This window comes from Heptranchias perlo, chromosome 27 (genome assembly GCF_035084215.1).
Source record: "Heptranchias perlo isolate sHepPer1 chromosome 27, sHepPer1.hap1, whole genome shotgun sequence".
In the NCBI taxonomy this organism is placed as follows: Eukaryota; Metazoa; Chordata; class Chondrichthyes; order Hexanchiformes; family Hexanchidae; genus Heptranchias; species Heptranchias perlo.
This window is the reverse complement of record NC_090351.1, coordinates 29,930,768-29,951,039: the sequence shown is the minus strand read 5'-3', so window position 1 is coordinate 29,951,039 and position 20,272 is coordinate 29,930,768. Positions and strand designations below refer to the sequence as shown.

Sequence of the window (20,272 nt, the reverse complement as noted above, 5' to 3'; positions counted from 1 at the left end):
ATTGAATGCCAAAACACGCTTACCTGTTCCAAGTAGAAGCTTTGCCATCTTGTAACTGGTGCGTTGTGGACTTCAACGCTCTCTTCTATACACTGAGCTTATCGTTCCTGATAAAAACTCCGTACGTTAATAGCTTTATCAATAAAAAAGGACCAGTCACAATGGTCCTTCTACTATTTACAATGGAAAAATAATAGTTCTTATATTCATAATTTTATCTTTACCTTCTCTTGAATAACACTTTATTCCCTCTGCAATGTCATCTAGATTGTCGACCTTCGTTGCGATCCCAAACCTCTTTTGTACCAAAAACAAAGGCCTGGAAATTCGGAGTTGGGGGAGGGGGGCTGCTGGGGACACACAGAGCACAATCCCTGTGCCTGAACGGTGATTCCTGAGGCACCCCCGATATTGGGCCTCGCGTCTCATTACAATGGAGCCGTCGATCTGGCTGGGCTGAAGTGAGGGATTGGTGGGGAGGGGGAGCAGCCCATGTTCTTTTAATGTGGGATCGGGAGGAGCAGGAATGCTCTACGCTCCACGTTCAGGTAAGTATGGGGTCCTTCCTGCTGGTAGTGCCACATTATGCTGTGGGAGTTCAGCACGTGACGAGTGAAGCGCTGGGCCAGTCTAAAATCGAAAACTGATCCTGCAAGACATGCAAGACCCTAATTTGAATAAATTATTTCGACCTTTCAATATTCCCGTCGTGCACTTCTGACACCAGTACAACAACAACATCCATTATGGTGCCCGGCGCATTTCCCACCGGAAATGTTCACGTGCTTCCTGGTCGCCATATTGGGAGCTTTGTAGGGCATTTAGTGCCAGAAAAACGGATGCAGTTCGGCCAAATTTCTAAGCCAGAGTGCCCTGATTAATGTTATGAATTAACAGTATTCCAATCAAGGCGCACAGAACACATGTAAAGCTAAAGGTGAGGTACATGCAAGTGCCAAGTAAATGGTGGATAAATAAAATGTAGGATGCCAGGGAATATCGAGATAATGGGCCACAAAGGCACAAGTCTTGGTGATAACCAGGACCGTCAGGGTGCCAGTGCACCAGGTACACCAAACAAATCTCAATTTAGGGCACTGGCACAAGCCTGCTTATGTTCTGGTTTTGAGGTCTGAGGTGAGGTATTAATACCAGTCATGCTGTCAAGTAAAAGATGAGGCAAATTTGTGGTAGAGTCACCTAACCAGGCAGATTAGGCAACCAATAGATGGAGCTGGGCAAGTCTGAGGACATATCCCACAAATCAGAGAAGGATCAGAACCAAAATGATGGAGTGGAAGGGAAAGTGGATTTTTGGGAGTGATTATGTTTCTTATGTGACTTCAGCACCTAATATAAGGGGATGTTATAATGCCTTTTTAGTGCACAATGATGTGTTATGATGGCGTTAATTCAGCTTATCAGATTTGAATGAGCCAAAGCAGTAAATAAGGCAAGACAAAGTGAATTTATGAAAATTAAATATATATATATATATATATATGACTGAGAAATTTCTTCCTTACCCTTTAGATAATTGAGTAAAGTCTATAGGCTATCAATTTGACGTTACATAAGAACATAAGAAATAGGAGCAGGAGTAGGCCAATCGGCCCCTCGAGCCTGCTCCGCCATTCAATAAGATCATGGCTGATCTGATCCTAACCTCAAATCTAAATTCATGTCCAATTTCCTGCCCGCTCCCCGTAACCCCTAATTCCCTTTACTTCTAGGAAACTGTCTATTTCTGTTTTAAATTTATTTAATGATGTAGCTTCCACAGCTTCCTGGGGCAGCAAATTCCACAGACCTACTAAACTCTGAGTGAAGAAGATTCTCCTCATCTCAGAATAAGGGGCTGCTCTTTCAAAACTAAGATTATGCCCCCTAGTTCTAGTTTCACCTCTCCTTGGGAACATCCTTACCGCATCCACCCGATCAAGCCCCTTCACAATCTTATATGTTTCAATAAGATCGCCTCTCATTCTTCTGAACTCCAATGAGTAGAGTCCCAATCTACTCAACCTCTCCTCATATGGCCGCCCCCTCATCCCCGGGATTAACCGAGTGAACCTTCTTTGTACTGCCTCGAGAGCAAGTATGTCTTTTCTTAAGTGTGGACACCAAAACTGTATGCAGTATTCCAGCTGCAGTCTCACTATTACCTTATATAACTGCAGCAATACCTCCCTGTTTTTATATTCTATCCCCCTAGCAATAAAAGCCAACATTCCATTGGCCTTCTTGATCACCTGCTGCACCTGCATACTAACTTTTGATTTTCTTGCACTAGGACCCCCAGATCCCTTTGTACTGCAGTACTTTCCAGTTTCTCGCCATTAAGACAATAACTTGCTCTCTGATTTTTCCTGCCAAAGTGCATAACCTCACATTTTCCAATATTGTATTGCATCTGCCAAATCTCCGCCCACTCACCCAGCCTGTCTATATCCCCATGTAGGTTTTTTATGTCCTCCTCACTCTCCGCTTTCCCTCCCATCTTTGTGTCATCTGCAAACTTTGATATGTTACACTCGGTCCCCTCCTCCAAATCGTTAATATAGATTGTAAAGAGTTGGGGACCCAGCACCGACCCCTGCGGAACACCACTGGCTACTGGTTGCCAGTCCGAGAATGAACCATTTATCCCAACTCTCTGCTTCCTGTTAGATAACCAATCCTCCACCCATGCCAGAATATTACCCCCAATCCAGTGATTCTTTATCTTGAGCAATAATCTTTTATGTGGCACCTTGTCGAATGCCTTCTGGAAGTCTAAATACACTACGTCCACTGGTTCCCCTTTATCCACCCTGTACATTATGTCCTCAAAGAACTCAAGCAAATTTGTCAGACATGACTTCCCCTTCATAAAGCCATGCTGACTTTGTCCTATTAAATTATGTTTATCCATAGTTCCACTACTGTCTCCTTAATAATAGACTCCAAAATTTTACCCACCACAGCTGTTAGGCTAACTGGTCTATAATTTCCAGTCTTCTGCCTACTACCCTTTTTAAATAAGGGTGTTACATTAGCAGTTTTCCAATCTGCCGGGACCTTTGCCGAGTCCAGAGAATTTTGGAAAATTACTACCAAAGCATCCACAATCCCTACTGCCACTTCCCCCAAGACCCTCGGATGTAAGCCATCAGGTCCAGGGGATTTATCCGCCTTGAGTCCCATTAATTTACTGAGTACCAATTCCTTAGTGATTTTAATCGTATTTAGCTCCTCCCCCCCCCAGACCCCCCTGTTTGTCCAGTGTTGGGATATTCTTAGTGTCCTCTACCGTATTTGTTCAGCATTTTTGCAATCTCCATGTTTCCCACCATTAATTTCCCGGTCTCATCCTCTAAGGGACCTATGTTTGCCTTTGCCACCCTTTTTCTTTATTATATAACTATAGAAACTCTTGCTATCTGTTTTTATATTTTTTGCTAATTTATTTTCATAATCTATCTTCCCTTTCTTAATCAATCCTTTAGTTACTTTTTGCTGTCTTTTGAAGACTTCCCAATCTTCTATCCTCCCACTAAGTTTGGCTACCTTATATGTCCTTGTTTTTAGTCGGATACTATCCTTAATTTCTTTACTTAGCCACGGATGGCTGTCATTTCTTTTACACCCTTTTTTCCTCAGTGGAATATATTTTTTTTGAAAGTTGTAAAATAACTCCTTGAATGAACACCACTGCTCATGTACCGTCTTACCCTTTAATCTATTTTCCCAGTCCACTTTAATCCATTCCGCTCTCATACCATCATAGTCTCCTTTATTCAAGCTCAGTGCACTTGTTTGAGAACCAACCTTCTCACCCTCTAATTGGATATGGAATGTAACCATGTTATGGTCACTCATTCCAAGGGGATCCTTAACTAGGACATTATTAATTAATCCTGGCTCATTACACAGGACCAGATCCAAGGTTGCTTGCCCCCTGGTACAATCAGTTACATACTGCTCAAGAAATCCATCCCTAATACACTCAATAAACTCTTCCTCAAGGCTGCCCTGCCCAATTTGATTTGTCCAGTTAATATGATAGTTAAAATCCCCCATAATTATAGCTGTTCCCTTATTACATGCCCTGACTATTTCCTGATTAATACTTCTTCCAGCAGAGTTGCAACTATTAGGAGACCTATACACTACACCCACTAGTGTTTTTTTCCCCTTATTATTCCTTATCTCTACCCAAACTGTTTCATTATCCTGATCCTTTGTCCCAATATTATTTCTCTGTATTACAGTGATTCCTTCCTTTATTAACATAGCCACCCCACCTCCCCTTCCTCCCTGCCTGTCCTTCCTGATTGGGAATTAAATATGCCAGGGTATTTAACAGTCGTTGTCACCCTGCAGCCATGTTTCTGTAATGGCCACAAGATCATACCCATACGTAGTTATTTGTGCCGTTAACTCGTGAATTTTGTTACGAATGCTACGTGCATTCAGATAAAGAACTTTCAAATATGTTTTGTGACACTTAGTTCCTGCTTTTTCCTTTTTTAACACTTTACCTTTTACTCCATACCTTCTGTCCCTTCCTGACACGCTTTCCTCTGTCTCCCTGCTCAGGTTCCCAACCCCCTGCCACAGCTTGGATGCTGGGTTAATCACCTTACGCCTTCTAGTTTTTATTTTATCTCTCGTGCCTAAAGTACACTTTCTTTCCGCTGCTCTACGCTTTTCCCTTTCACTTGTTCTTGAACAACTGTTTGTACTATTTGTATGTAGATTTCCCCCTCTCTTGCTGCTCTCAACTTTATTCCCTTCTGACTCCCCGCTCAGGTTCCCATCCCCCTGCCACTCTAGTTTAAACCTTCCCCAACAGCACTAGCAAACACCCCCGCGAGGACATTGGTCCCGGTCCTGTTTGGTTGTAACCCGTCACGCTTGTACAGGTCCCACCTTCCCCAGAACCGGTCCCAATGTCCCAGGAATCTAAATCCCTCCCTCCTACACCATCCCTGCAGCCATGCATTCATCCTGTCTATTCTCCTGTTCCTATACTCACTAGCACGTGGCACCAGTAGTAATCCTGAGATCACTACCTTTGAAGTCCTGCTTTTTAATTTATCTCCTAACTCCTTAAATTCACCTTGCAGGACCCCATCCCTTTTTTTACCTATGTCGTTGGTACCAATATGGACCACGACTATCGACTGTTCACCCTCCCCCTCCAGAATGCCCTGCAGCCGCTCCTTGACAGCCTTAACCCTAGCACCAGGGAGGCAACATACCATCCTGGAGTCACGTTTGCGGCCGCAGAAACGCCTATCTGTTCCCCTTACAATTGAATCCCCTATCATTATAGCCCTGCCACTCTTCTTCCTCCCCTCCTGTGCAGCAGAGCCACCCGTGGTGCCCCGAACCTGGCTCTTGCTGATTTCCCCTGATAAGCCATCTCCCCCAACAGTATCTAAAGCAGAATATCTGTTTGAGAGGGAGATGGCCCCAGGGGACTCCTGCTCTACCTGCCTAGTCCTTTTACTCTGCCTGGCGGTCACCCATTTCCTTTCTGCCTGCGTAATCTTTACCTGCGGTGTGACCACCTCACTGAACGTGCTATCCACGATAGTCTCAGCATCGCGGATGCTCCACAGTGAATCCACCCGCAGCTCCAGCTCCGAAAGACAGTTAGCCAGTAGCTGCAGCTGGACACACTTCCTGCACACATGGTCGCCAGGGACACCGGTAGTGTCCATGACTTCCCACATAGTGCTGGAGGAGCATATCACGGGTGCGAGCTGTGCTGTCATGACTTGCCTTAGACTCTCAGACTCTCCTCCCGCTTTAGGCCTCTCCTTTTATCCTGTGCTCACTTCTCGGACTCTCCTGCCTCACCTGTGACGTCTCACAGTCGTTGTCTCTTGTTGCAGGTCTGCTGCTGCTTTTATTCCCCAATCTCAATATTTTACTCTCAGGTCCACTGCCGCTCTGGGGAAAAAGTTAGGAAAAGCAGCACCGCCTTCCCCCACTTCACCGAACTCCCACACGTACCAAACTCTCAGCAATTCACACTGTGTTGTTCGCACTGACAGGCCCCTGTATTTCTACAGTTTGTGAATCAGATGAGTCAGGCCTGCCCCACCTTCAAGTACCAGTTTAATCTAGCTAACCAATTAACTTGCTACAGCAGCTCTCTCTGCTGAAGCATGACAGAAACTTAAAAATTTAAACTTTAAAATTGAGCTTAAACAGTTGAAAGCAATATGCACTAGATTTTAAAGAGATTAACCCTTAAACTCCCACACGTACCAAACTCTCAGCAGTTCACACTGTGTTGATTTACAATTACCTCTGTTCAGCTACAAGACAAAATTGAACGCCAGAGATACAATTCTGTCATATCATTTGATTTTAAAGAGAAACTCACAGAAGTGAACTTGTTTTGAACTGAAAAAGGATATTTTGAAAAATTTTCCATTTTTAATCTGTATGTGGGAGTTATTTAATTTAAACAGAACTACAGGACATAAGTACAAAATGATAAACATTTCCCGAATACAATAGATGTGGAATAGACTCTCATCAGAAATGGTTACTATGTCAATTAATTTCTTTCAAAATGGATTAATATCTGGTCAATGCTAAGTAAAATCGATTGGAAAAACAATGCCAAACTTCCAGACAAAGATATGGCACATTTGGAAGAACACTTCTACAGAGTGAAAATGCAACACACTGGGGGACAAATTCAACATGTTGCACCCGTTTTTTGGACCTAAGATGAACGTTGGGGAGGTGTGGGGGGGGGCAATTTCGGGTTGCAATCTCCCACAGCCAATCTCCCCTGGAGGTGCATCGGCTGCCAAATTGGATGCCACAATTTAAGAACATAAGAACGTAAGAAATAGGAGCATGAGTAGGTTGTACAGTCCCTCAAGCCTACTCCGCATTGAATAAGATCATGGCTGATCTTCTACCTCAACTCCACTTTCCCGCCTGATCCCCATATCCCTTGATACCCTTAGTGTCCAAAAATCTATCGATCTCGGTCTTGAATATACTCAACGACCGAATATCCACAGCCCTCTGGGATAGAGAATTCCAAAGATTCACAACCCTCTGCGAGAAGAAATTTTTCCTCATCTTGGTCCTACATGGCTGACCCCTTTTCTTGAGACTATCACCCCTAGCTCTAGACTCTCCAGCCAGGGGAATCAGCCTCACAGCATCTACCCGGTCAAGCCTTCTAAGAATTTTATACGTTTCAATGAGATAACCTCTCATTCTTCTAAACTCCAGAGAATATAGGCCCATTCTACTCAAGCTCTCCTCATAGGACAACCCTCTCATCCCAAGAATCAACCCAGTGAACCTTTGCTGCGCCCCCTCTAAAGCAAGTATATCATTCCTTAGGTAAGGAGACTAAAACTGTACATGGTACTGCAGGTCCGGTCTCACCTCAGCCCTCTATAATTGCAGCAAGACCTCCTTGCTCTTATACTCCAACCCCCTTGCAATAAAGGCTAACATACCATTTGCCTTCCTAATTGCTTACTGTACCTGCATGTTAATTTTCTGTGATTCGTGTACAAGGACACCCAAATCCCTCTGACTACCAACATTTCTTAGTCTCTCACCTTTTTAAAAAAAGTCTGCTTTTCTATTCTTCCTACCAAAGTGGATAATTTCACATTTTCCCATATTGTGCTCCATCTGCCACCTTCTCCCCCTCTCACTTAACCTGTCCATATCCCTTTGCAGCCTTTTTATGTCCTCCTCACATCTTACTTTCCCACCTGGCTTTGTATCGGATGCATTACACTGGGTCCCCGCATCTAAGTCATTGATATATATTGTAAACGGTTGAGGCCCAAGCACTGATCCTTGTGGCACCCCACTAGTTACAACCTGCCAACCCAAAAATGACCCATTTATTCCTACTCTGTTTTCTGTCCATTAACCAATCCTCAATCCATGCTAATATATGAGCCCTAATCTTGTGTAACAACCTCTTGTGTGGGATCTCATCGAATGCCTTTTGAAAATCCAAATATACTACATCCACTGGTTCCCCTTTAACTAACCTGCTAGTTACACCCTTAATAAGCTCTAATAAATTTGTCAAACATGATTTCCCTTTCATAAAACCGTCTTGACTCTGCCTAATCATATTATGATTTTTTAAGTGCCCTGTTACTATGTCCTTAATAATAGATTCTAGCATTTTACATACTACTGATGTCAGGCTAACTGGCCTATAGTTCCCTTTTTCTATCTCCCTCCTTTCTTGATTAACGGTGTTACATTTGCTATCTTCCAATCCACGGGGACCGTTCTAGAATCTAGGGAATTCTGGAAGATCAAAACCAATGCACCCACTATCTCTGCAGCCACCTCTTTTAGAACCCTTGGATGAAGGCCATCAGGTCCATTTCTAGGTGAAACAGGCATTAAGCACCCTGTATATGCAAATCAGGGTTCTAACACTGGTTGTAGGATCCCGATCGAAATTCAGCTGCAAATGGGCAGACAGAGCTGGTCTCTGAGGGGAGTGGCACGTCAGCCACAGTGGCAATGAGACAGACCCAACAGTCAGTATACTCAAAAGTGGTTGCTGGGCAGCATGACCGAGATGCATGGAACTGGTGGTAGATGGCAAGTGGGAACAAATTGATAAAAGAGACAATCTGCTTAGCTAACTGTGCCCAGCAGCTTACTCTAATACAAGGGATATAATGGCCCAAACAGTAGCTTGAAGTCAGTCTGCGCTGCATCAAATGCATTTTGAGCCTTTGTTGCTATCTCCTGCTCTTTCTCGATGCAACAATAACTTAATGGGGCAATTAACCATTGAGACACCCTTAACTTAACCTACGACAATACAGCATTCCCTCAGTACTGCATTGGAGTGTCAGCCTAGTCCTGGTGTGTGGCATTAACCCACACTCTTCTGACCCAAAGTGCTGTCAACTGAACAGATGAAACCAAGTGGACAAACATTTATTAAAAATTTGTAAAAATACCAGGTCTAAACTAAGTTTTAACAGCACGTTAAGTCTTAATGTCTGCCTAACAACTAAAAATTAACTTTTAAAAATGTGGAGTCTCATTATTCCTTATTTTAATAGATTTTGGTCATTATTTTTTTTTAATTAAAAAATTAGATTTTTTTTATTTTTCCCTTCTGTCTCTTTTATTTAATTTGATTTTTTTTCACTGTCTACAACTATTTTTACAAATGATTTTAATGTACCTTTTACTTCCTGGATTTAACATTGCAGCCAGCAGTAACCATTGCGAAGGTTGTCAAAAATGCTGCAATCTGATTGGCCGAGGGGAGAGAGTGATCCTCTCGTTCTCCCAGGGGTCCTGGCGTCACTGGAACTAACGCTGGGCTCTTCTCCACTTCCTGTTAGAGGAAGTGCCCAAAGTAAAGACCATGGTAAGTTAGTATAAATCTACCGAGCGGCAAGATATTGGGACTGCTTTATTTAAAGAGTGATAAATGTTTGCGATAATTTGTCAGGTAGAGTGATGGAGAAAGAAATATTAGCGATATCCAAAATGCAGTTAGACACTAAAACCAGGGAGGTAAGTTATTAGAGGGATATTTTTATTTGATCTTAAGATGTGTGCAAGGCCACATTTATTGCCCCTCCATAGTTGTCCTGAGAATGCGAAGTGCCTTCTGTAGTGATTGCTTTTAGAATTGAATGGCTTACTAGGCCACTAGCACTAGCCACTAAAATCAGGGAGCAAGTATACTAGAGGGAATTTTTGATTTGATGGGCAACACTATCAAGGCCACATTTATTGCCCAACCCTAGTTACCCTGAGAAGGCCATGAACCTTTTAGATCTGAATGGCTTACTAGGCCACTTCAGAGGACATTAATAGCCAACCACATAGTATACGGTTAGATGGAGTTAAGATACAGATCTAATTGAATGGCGGAACAGGCTTGAGGGGTTGAATGGCCTTCTCCTGTTCCTATGAGGCTGGAGTCACAAGAAGGCCAGGCCAAGTAGGCTTGGCTGGTTACCTTCTCTGGAAGATATTAGTGAATCAACTGGATTTTTAATTAACATCCAACAGCTTTCATAATTATTTTGTTAGCCGTAGCACACAAATGACCAGATTTATTGAATTCAGTTCCATAACCTGCCGTATTTTTAATTAGAACTCACAACCCCTGGGTTGTTAGTTCGGTTCCATAATCACTAGGTTACTGTACCCAATGCACTGCAAATGGATGAATAACCTTTTCTTGTCCTTGACTTTTCCTAAGTTAAGCTTATGGAGAAATTTGACTATTTAAACCTGGAAATTGCTATTGGTGTGTCATTGAAGGATTAACTGAGAGTTGTTTTTGAGGATTCAAAATAAAAAACTTAACATCATTTTCCTGTTTTCAATATGCGAGTTAAAATATGGGCTTTAATTCCCTTACGGTGGGCCAGACAATGGCTCGGAAATTTCTCGGAGCGACAAACCAACAGTGCTCGCCGTGCCATAGATTTATACTAACCCACTAACTTACCGCGGGCTTTACTGGGTGCACTTCCTCTAATAGAAAGCGGAGAAAAGCCCAGCCTTAGTTCCAGTGACGCCAGGACCCAAGGAGAGGATCATGCTCTCCCCTCGATCAATCAGATTGCAGGATTTTTGACAAGCTGCGCAATGGTTCCTGCCAGCTGCAATGTTAAATCCAGGAAGTAAAAGGTACAACATTAAAATCATTTATAGACAACGAAAAAAGAGAGGGTAACAAATAATCGAATTAAATAAAGGAGACAGAAGGGAAAAAACATTTTTTAATGACCAAAACCTATTAAAATAAGGAGTAATGAGACTCCACATTTTTAAAAGTTAATTTTTAATTGTCTGGCAGTCATTAAGATGTACCGCACTGTTAAAGCTTAGTTTAGACCTTTTTAAGCGTACCTGCTTTATTACTTACTTGCCAGCTAGGCAAATGAGCAAGTTGGCCCTGGTTGTAATAATTTCGAAGCTGTCATATCAGCAGCGAACCAGTTGGAGCAAGTTCCGGATTTCCACATTTCCCTGTGGATGTGCACACAGCGGAACTTGCTCCTCGATTTCACCACTAACAATGGTGAGCGCTGTTGAGCTCACTGTTCTTTTCTAAGCAATTTCTGCCCATTAATGTCATGGTCATCCAAAGGTGCTTTTTTGGCAATTTTACTGGCAACCTTTTTACTCAAGCTTCTTTTGGACAATTGTTGGCTCAATGCATTTTCTCTTGGGGTATATTAGAAACAGCAGACTATTCGCAGTGACACAATAATAGCTATATAACTCTGGAGTTGGATCATAGGCACATAAGAACATTAGAAACAGGAGTATGCCATTCAGACCCTCGGGCCTACTCTGCCATTCAATTGTATCTGCATCTCAGTTCCATTCACCAGCCTTTGCTCCTTATTCCTTGATACTTATACCAAACAAAAATCTATCCATCTCTGTCTTGAAAGCTCCAATTCTCCTAGCATCTACAGCCTTTTGGAGGAAGAGAGTTCCAGATTTCTACTGGGTCATCGGCCTGAAACATTGAGCAGGATATTAATATGCCAGCGGGATGTCAATGAGCGTATGGGATACTCAAAAAAAAATTCCTGCCTTTCCCCACGCGATCGCGACCTAATTGATAGCTCTTAACATGGCTTCCGGGTTTGCCGTCTGAAAGCTGCGTAGCAGGCCAACTGTGAACCCACATGACGTGCTGTCAGCTGGAGTAGCTGTATTTAAAGGGCCACTGATGCAATGGTTTTTTTTGGAGAAACGAGGAATTCTGAACACAATGGAGCAGGAGAAGAGCAAGCTTGCCCCAAAGTTTAGTGATGCCTCCCTTGAGGTGTTGCTGCCGGGGTGAGGAGGAGGAGGGAAACAGGAGGAAGTGCCCTGCCTCTGCCACCAAGAAGGCCTGGCTCGAGGTGGCAGAGGAGGTGACCAGCAGAAGCAACATCTCCCGCACTTGGATGCAGTGTAGGAAGCGCTTCAATGACCTAATGAGGTCAGGAAAAGTGAGTACACTTACTGATTCACCTGCATTCTGTGGTGCACATCACCCACCACCCCCCAACACACTCACATTCTGCCCCTGTGAAGCCTACTCCATCACATCACTCCTCAGACCCATTTAAGGCTCATCGTCAACTTACCTTCATTTTCTGAGCAATTCCTCACCTCACCATTTGTGACCCCACCACTACCACTCACCCCAATCCTGGTGCAATGTGATGTCTCTGTCTGATACTCACCCTCTGATGCATCTCTTTCATGGTCAGCCTCACCCAAAGCAATGCATTCATCAGCTGACCACTTCACCCTCACTCACTCACACATCTGTACTTTCTCCCCACGTAGGAGAAGAAAGCTCAGAATGCATGGGAAAGGCCGAGGACTGGAAGGGGGCCACAACAAATAGAAGTCCTCACAGAGGGGGAGGAGGCGGCCCTGGAAATCAGCCACATGGTCGAGTGCCTGTCCCTCGGGGATGCTAAGACGGGCACCCCACAAATGTCTGGTGACAGAACTTTAACTTTCATCACACACGATATGAATTGATGTTATTAATGATTGACATGTTGAACACCTCAGTATGCTCATCGCAACATTACACCTGTGATGATTCTTAATATCACCTTCTGTTCTCTTCTAGGCCCTTCAACCACTGAAGTGATGGGAGAGGGCGATTCCTCAGAGGGGCTCCTGGCCTCTGAGGGTTCACCGTCACATCTTAATGAGCCATCTACCAGCGCAGATACTCACACTTCGGTGGGTCCTAGTACTCAGTTAGTTGGGTTGGCACCTGGTAAGTCACCACACATAAGTGAGCACAAGCAGACACCGGTGGCAGGGGTAGCTGTGGAGAGACCCCGTCGGTGGGCGCACCTCTCCAGGCTCTGCTCAGCTGCACGCAGATGCTGAACCCCCGGGGCCATCCTTTAAAAGGAGAATGATCGAGGGACAGCAGCACATTTACGAGGTACTGAAAGACTTGCCACGCACACTCTCCACAATAGCAAAGAGGATGGAGGAGTCCACCTCCAGCATTAGCGGAGTGGCGACACAGGTAAGTGCGGGAATGTCTGCAATGGAGAGAATGGCAGCCTCCATTGAGCTTCAAGCATGGCTCATAAATGAGTCCCTTCAGGCCCTGATAATGGCCATGTGGACTCAGGGCGAACTACATTCTGCTGCCTGAAACAGGCTGACAGAGACATTAGAAGTGGCCTTACAAGACATCACACATGTCCTCCAAGCTGTTATCCAGCAGAGTGGTAGGAGTGATGTGGTCCTGGCCCAGGAGAGAGATGATGGCGAAAGGGGAACTAGAAGGGACGCCACTCAAAGCATTCACACGTCTCACCCTTTGCCCTCCTCTCAACCAGCATCCTCAATGCCGCCTCCTCTCCAGGTGGCCGAGTCTACCCCTGCACAGGTGCAGGTGGAGAAGTCTTTGGAGGGGCCCTCACGGGCTCCAAAACCCAGAGGGCATAGGCCTAAAGCATCTCAGCGGTCAGGGCATGAACATGAGCAACCTGCCACTATCTCTGCTACAGGCACAGGGGATGCACCCCGTAGAAGTAGTAGGAAGCAAAGGACTAAAGGTTTGTGATCACAAAGGGTATGCACAAGGTGTTTGACAGAGTGTCCTGTTTTTCATTTATGTTTGGTTTTTGTTCTGTGCGCATTAAATCTTATAATTGTCATCACCTCTGCCACATCTTGTCCATTCTTGAGTCCCTTTTGTGAAAGCGCACTTTCCTGTGCTTCAGCATGAATGGCGAGCCTTGAAGCCGCCCAGTGTGTGTATTTACAGTGGGTGTATGTGTAGTTGTGGGAATGTTTTGTGCTGGGGGTGGGGGAGGGGTGCTGGTGTTGGCGATGCTCATTCCAGGTGGTGTGAGAACTTGACTATCCTCACTTTGCAGATGTCCTTCGGGGAATTTCTCAACTATGAGTGACTCGCTGGCATCACAAGCAGCCAAGTGAGCCGCTAGTCTATGGATGGGGTCCTCGTCCTCCTCTTCCTCCTCAATGTTGGTGGCAGATGTGGATGCTTCGTGACGGTTTGGGGCCTCATCCACCGGTAACCCTCTCTGTTGAGCAATGTTGTGCAGGATGCAACAGACGACTATAATTCTACCCACTCTCGCTGGTGTGTATTGAAGGGCTCCCCAGACCGATCCAGGCACCGAAACCACATCTTGAGCAGACCTATCGCATGTTCAATGACAGACTTGGTGATGATGTAACTGTCGTTGTACTGACGCTGTGCCTCGCTGGTGGGGTTTCTCACAGGTGTCATGAGCCACGTCTGCAGGGGGTATCCCTTGTCACCCAGGGGGTATCCCTTGTCACCCAGGGGATATCCCTTGTCACCCAGGAGCCAGCCCTTGTGTCTGTTTGCTGCATGGAAGAGGGCCAGGATATTGGACTCATGCAGAATGAATGAATCATGGCAGCTGCCAGGGAATCTGATACACACATGAAGAAATCTTTTTCCAGTGGTCGTAGACGAGCTGCGCATTGATCGAGTGATATCCCTTTCTGTTGATGAACAGTCCTGGCTCATGTCGAGGTGCTCAGATTGCTACATGTGTGCAATCACTTGCACCCTGTGCCCATGGGAAGCCAGCCAGAGAGTGGAAACCCACCGCCCTCTCAGTTTGGCTGAGGTCATCCATGGGGAAGTTGATGTATTGGGACATCCTCCAAAACAATCCATCGGTGACCTGTCCTATGCACTCGTGAGCGGACGACAGAGAGCCCATCGATGTAACTGGTGGCACCCTGGAAGGATCCAGAGGCGAAGAAGTTGAGGGCAGCGGTCACTTTAACTGCCACGGGCACTGCAACACCACCAGGCCCAGCCGGGAGCAGCTCGGCATGAAGGAAGCTGCAGTTGTCTGTGACCACCTGGTGACTCACTCTCAGCCTTCGTAGGCACTGCTCCTCAGAGAGGTCCAGGAAGCTCAGCCTCACTCTTCTGAGGGTGGTGCCTCCTGCGACATCGGGCCCTCCGTTGTTCCCCCTTCTGCTCTTCTGCAGGTCCCTGCGGCTCACCTCTGTCTTATGGAGCTGCAAGTGTCGGAACTGCACGCCAGACCTGCTGCGGATGGTGATCTGCCTCCTGATGTACTGGTGAATGCAGCCATTGCGCCTCCCCATCCTGTGTTGTCAGTTTGAGGGGATCCAAAAAGTAGGTAAATATGTGTAAACAGAAAAATTCTGAGTTGGGGGGGTGGGGGGGGGGGGTGAACCAAGAATTCTCAGTCTAAACACAAAGAATTCCCAGCCAAAAGTTTGTCGATAAAACTGATTGCCCTGCAGCAAAAACTCACCTTTTATCCCCATCTGTCAAACAGTGATTTAAATGGCTGCCACCGTTTCCATGGCGTCTTTCAGACACCACGGGAAATAGGTGGAGGCAGGGGTAAAATCGTTTCCATGCCTCAAATCACAAAATATAAAATAGTTTAAGTAGTTCAAGCGCCTTAATTGTGTGTTTAAATATCGGACTTCCGGCTTCCTGATCCGTGCGTGCACCCAGATGCGTCTGGGTCGTACGCGTTTTTTGGAGCGTTGGAGCCAGGATTTGTTCCAGGAGTTGGGGGCTAAAGTCGTGTCCATTAACTCTGTTTCTTTCTCCACAGATGCTGCCTGACATGCTGAGTATTTCCAGCATTTTCTGTTTTTATTCCAGATTTCTATTACCCTTTGTGTGAAAAAGTGCTCCTGATTTTGCTTCAGAATTGCCTAGCTCTAATTTTATGATTATGTCTCCTTGTTCTTGATTCCCTCACCATAGGAATTAGCTTCTCTGTATCTACCTTATCAAACACCTCGATCAGCCCTCAATCTTCTATACTCAAGGGAATACAAGCTACATCATTAAATAAATTTAAAACAGAAATAGACAGTTTCCTAGAAGTAAAGGGAATTAGGGGTTACGGGGAGCGGGCAGGAAATTGGACATGAATTTAGATTTGAGGTTAGGATCAGATCAGCCATGATCTTATTGAATGGCGGAGCAGGCTCGAGGGGCCGATTGGCCTACTCCTGCTCCTATTTCTTATGTTCTTATGTTTATCCATCCAGTCCTCATAATTAAACCCTCTGAGCCCCGGTATCATTCTGGTGAGTCTGCACTGTATCCCCTCCAAGATCAATAGATCCTTCCTGAGCGGTGACTAAAACTAAATGGAATACTCCAGATAGGGTCAGATCAACAGTCAGACTCTAGCATATTTTAATATGAGAACTGAAACCCTTTGTAGGTAGCGGTTTCAAACTGGCAGGGCAGGTCACAAGCTGCAACTTCAACTTCTCAAAGCTTGGCGGTATAGAAGGTTATCTGTTGAACATGCTGTATCAAAAATGATGAAGCATTGAGGCCAAGACCACTAAAAGCAGTACCCTGGAAGACAAGGTTAATTATTTCCCCTCACACGTCACAGGGGAGAAATTCAAGTCACAGCCATCTGTTTTGCGCCTGAAAAACGGGCAACCAGGAGTTGTAGTTCAGGGAGCACATTAACCCCTTGATGCTCAAGGCCCGCCTGATGCCATTCTATTTACTCTGTGTATTGAAAATCAACTAAAAATACTATTTATGAAAACAACAGTTTGATCTTATCAGGAGTTCAGACTGATTACAATCAGTGGAGAAGTACGTATTCATTATGCAGAAAACTTAAGTGCTACTAGTTCTTATCAGGATTTCTGTTATTCGGCTTAGCCTTTAAATAGAATATTAAATAAACAAATGCAATATTCAGGTTTGGTCTATAAAGTAGAATATGTTTGCGTAAGACTAAAAAAAAAGACCTTGGGATAGATTTTAGTCTTCACTACCTGGGTGGTAATCTGGCCAGGCAGATCACATGCCATTTTCAGAGCATAACCACACTGGAAGTAGGTCCGGCCCAAAAAATCCACCCCTGAAAATGTTGCTGCGCCCGGATCACGCCCCTCCCTATCTTTCTAAAAACACCATAGATTTTCAGGATCATGTTCTTTATGTGCTGATTGCTCAGTGAGTTTTGCCTCTTTTTCACCTTACTTAGAATATTCTTAATGTGGAGATGCCGGTGATGGACTGGGGTTGACAATTGTAAACAATTTTACAACACCAAGTTATAGTCCAGCAATTTTATTTTAAATTCACAAGCTTTCGGAGGCTTCCTCCTTCCTCAGGTGAACGAGGAAGGAGGAAGCCTTTCGTTCACCTGAGGAAGGAGGAAGCCTCCGAAAGCTTGTGAATTTAAAATAAAAATTCCTGGACTAAAACTTGGTGTTGTAAAATTGTTTAGAATATTCTTAGTTATTTCAGTAACAAAAGCTTTTGAAGATGTATGAGTGTGGTATGTGTATAAAGCGTTAAAATGTATACATTTGATCAGGCCAGCCGTAAGAGAGTTCTATTTTCAGAAGTGGATCAACGAAGTTACATTGAGTTTAACTGATAAATAAATAAAAGCTCAAAGGGGGAAAAATTGGACAGGGCATATTATTGGACGGGGGTAGCGTGATCTGCTATTACCCTGCGGTCAATGGCCCCTGTGCAGGCAGGACGAGACTTTTGTCAGTTCTGAGGGCTTACCTTCAAGCAGCGTTCCGAATCAGCGTTGAACGAGGAATCAATGCATTTTGCACTTTCTACCAGCAGATGGCGCTCCAATCTCTTAAAGGCAGGCTGTCTCTTAAAAATCTTTTAAAGGCTGCTCGTACTTGTTATTTGCTGAAAATAACAGTCTGCTGTCTACACGGAATCCAAATGGAGATCAGATATCGCACATGCAAAACACAGATGCTGCTCCCATCCCTATGTTTACAAACTGATGAAATGTTATGTTAAAACATTGAATAAAGGTTGCGCACTACTAAATCCCACATACTCCAATCTACATGCCAGACCTCACCAATCTGCCGATCTGAGATTGCACCAGGCCTGCGAGAGTGCGTGCACCAAGGTTCTCTGCTGATGCACTAGAGGCCTTGGTGCAAGAGGTGGACAGGAGGAGGGACATCCGATATCCGCAGGGAGGCAAGAGGCCCTACAGCCATATACCCAAAAGGCAGTGGGAGGCAGCGGAGGACGTAGCCATTGCCAGGCACACAGCGTCATGAACATGGATGCAGTACAGGAAGAAATTCAATGCTTTGACAACAGTGGTCAAGGTGAGTGAAGTCAACTGTCAAGTGGCATCTCCCACCAACTGCACCACTAGCAGCATCCACTGCTCCACGCACTACATCCCCCCATTCCCCACATACCAACAAACTCTTTCCATCAGTACTCAACTCTTCCAATCAGATGCTTCCTCTCACCCTTACACATTACCAATGTTGCAAGCCGCCCACCCACAACTCACTTGCCACACACACTGGCAGCTATTCAACCATGATAAACATATCATCCAGACACAGGTCCCACTTTCTTGCAGGAGAAGGTGGCACATATCAGGAGGCAGCAAGTGGCAGTGGCATTTAGCCCCTCGAACCTGTTCCATCATTCAATGGGATTATGGTGGACCTGTGACCTAACTCCATATACCCGCCTTAGCCCCATATCCCTATTACCCATGGTTCACAGAAATCTATCAATCTCAGGTTTAGAATTCACAAGTGAGCTAGCATCAACTGCCGTTTTCAGAAGAGTGTTCCAAACGTCTCCCACCCTATGCGTGTAGAAGAATTTCCTAACTTCACTCTTGCACGTCCTGGCTCTAAATGTTAGGCTATGTCCCCTAGTCCTAGTATCCAAGTGTAGGAGACCTCCAAAAACAGTTGCAAATGTCTCGGCAGCCAGAAGCAATAATCCAGCCACTAACCTGTAAATTCTGCCTGGTCCTTTTAAATAGCACTGGTGGGGGTCCTCCAGGCACTCAAAGACATGTTCAGATGGTCGGGGTTAAGACTGTGCGTTGAGTTGAGCGTTAGAAACCATTTTGGGACTTATCACTTTAAACAGCGTTGCACACTGATTGCATCCATTTTTTCCTTACATCACATACTTCCAGCGTTCGATATTTGTGCATGTGCTAACTCCTTTACCAAGATGGCGTCCGGCGCACATCACGCTGAAAATGTGCACGCACAGCCAAGATGGCGCTACATGGCCCAATTTAGCGCCCAAAGTAACCAGATCTCTACATGAATTGACTCTTTTATTTTGCTGTTTCAATCATTATCTTCAACTGAGACAGATTCTTAAACTCAGCACATTGTTGTTTGTTATGCACTCACTCCATAATTAAATGGATGTTACAGCTCCATTGGTGTTGATCATTTGCAGGCTGGAAAAAGTAAAGTTTTTTTTTAGTGTTTAACTATATAACTAACATTTTGACATTAACTGTTGGTGTACAAGAGATTTACATATTTTATTTTCTAAGTTCAAAGCCACTTTTTATGGCTTAAAACTTAATAATAATTGAAGTATTAGTTCAGGGATCACTGACACTCTATTTTGTTTTACTTTGTAGTGTAATATTTCAAATTCCAAGGGCACCAAACAATTCCAGTGTCTTCATGTCAGTTATTTTCAAAGTTTTCAATTCAGGCTGAAACAAACTTTTAAAATTATAGTAATAAAGCTAGTCAGATTTCAAAAATAGCTGTGTTACCGTTATATTAACCCTATACAACTGTGTGAAGACTGTATAAAAAATACTTTAGCATGAATGAATGAATTGGTTTCTTTCTGTAGTCCTGTGGGACTCATTGGCAGTTTTCCATGGGGTTGTGTTGGCATTACTCTAATACACACTGTTATAAGCTAATTATGTATAAATATACGTACACCATTGACAGAACAAGTTAAAAGTCCAGGATATCAGGGTTTACAGACATACCTTGTCTCTAAAACTTTGCAGATTATCATACCCAATCCATTCATTTCCTTCATAAACATATGGAACCATCTGTGCAGAATCCCATTTCGCACTGGCACCATTCAAAAATGTGCAGATCTATCAGAAGAGTGAGACATTAGAGTATAACTTGTGGACATGCCAAGTGAAAGTATAAAGACTTGCTGCAAATTAATATTGCCAAAGGCCTTGCTATGGGTAATCTGCCCTTCTGAGTCAGAAAAAAGTGCACAATATAAGGATGCCTTAGGGAGTAAGAAAAATAACTTTAAAGTAAGAAAATCTGAATTGAATTTTTGTATGCAAGTGCATATATACTTTTGATGGGCAAGAATAAGCTACTGAGGCAGTATATTTACTTACTGGCCACTCTAAGCCATCTATGCTAATCATTTTCTGGGGAATTACAGAAA

At 44.3% G+C, this 20,272-nt stretch overlaps 1 protein-coding gene across 2 annotated transcripts in view; it reads right to left on the bottom strand.

Moving 5' to 3' along the window:
* The window catches only part of LOC137344513 (acidic mammalian chitinase-like), a 43,060-nt gene extending 23,789 nt beyond the window's left edge, over positions 1-19,271 (bottom strand). The window contains exons 1-3 of one of the 2 annotated variants that reach the window (XM_068007548.1): positions 18,819-19,271; positions 17,588-17,746; positions 24-107 (exon numbers count right to left, since the gene is read on the bottom strand). In XM_068007548.1, coding sequence (XP_067863649.1) covers positions 24-48 — 25 coding nt within the window. In that variant the 5' untranslated portion in view covers positions 49-107; positions 17,588-17,746; positions 18,819-19,271. Of the gene's footprint in view, positions 1-23; positions 108-5,850; positions 5,871-17,587; positions 17,747-18,818 lie in introns of those variants that run through there. The other variant, XM_068007549.1, reaches the window with a different exon arrangement.
* Positions 19,272-20,272: the final 1,001 nt, after the last annotated feature.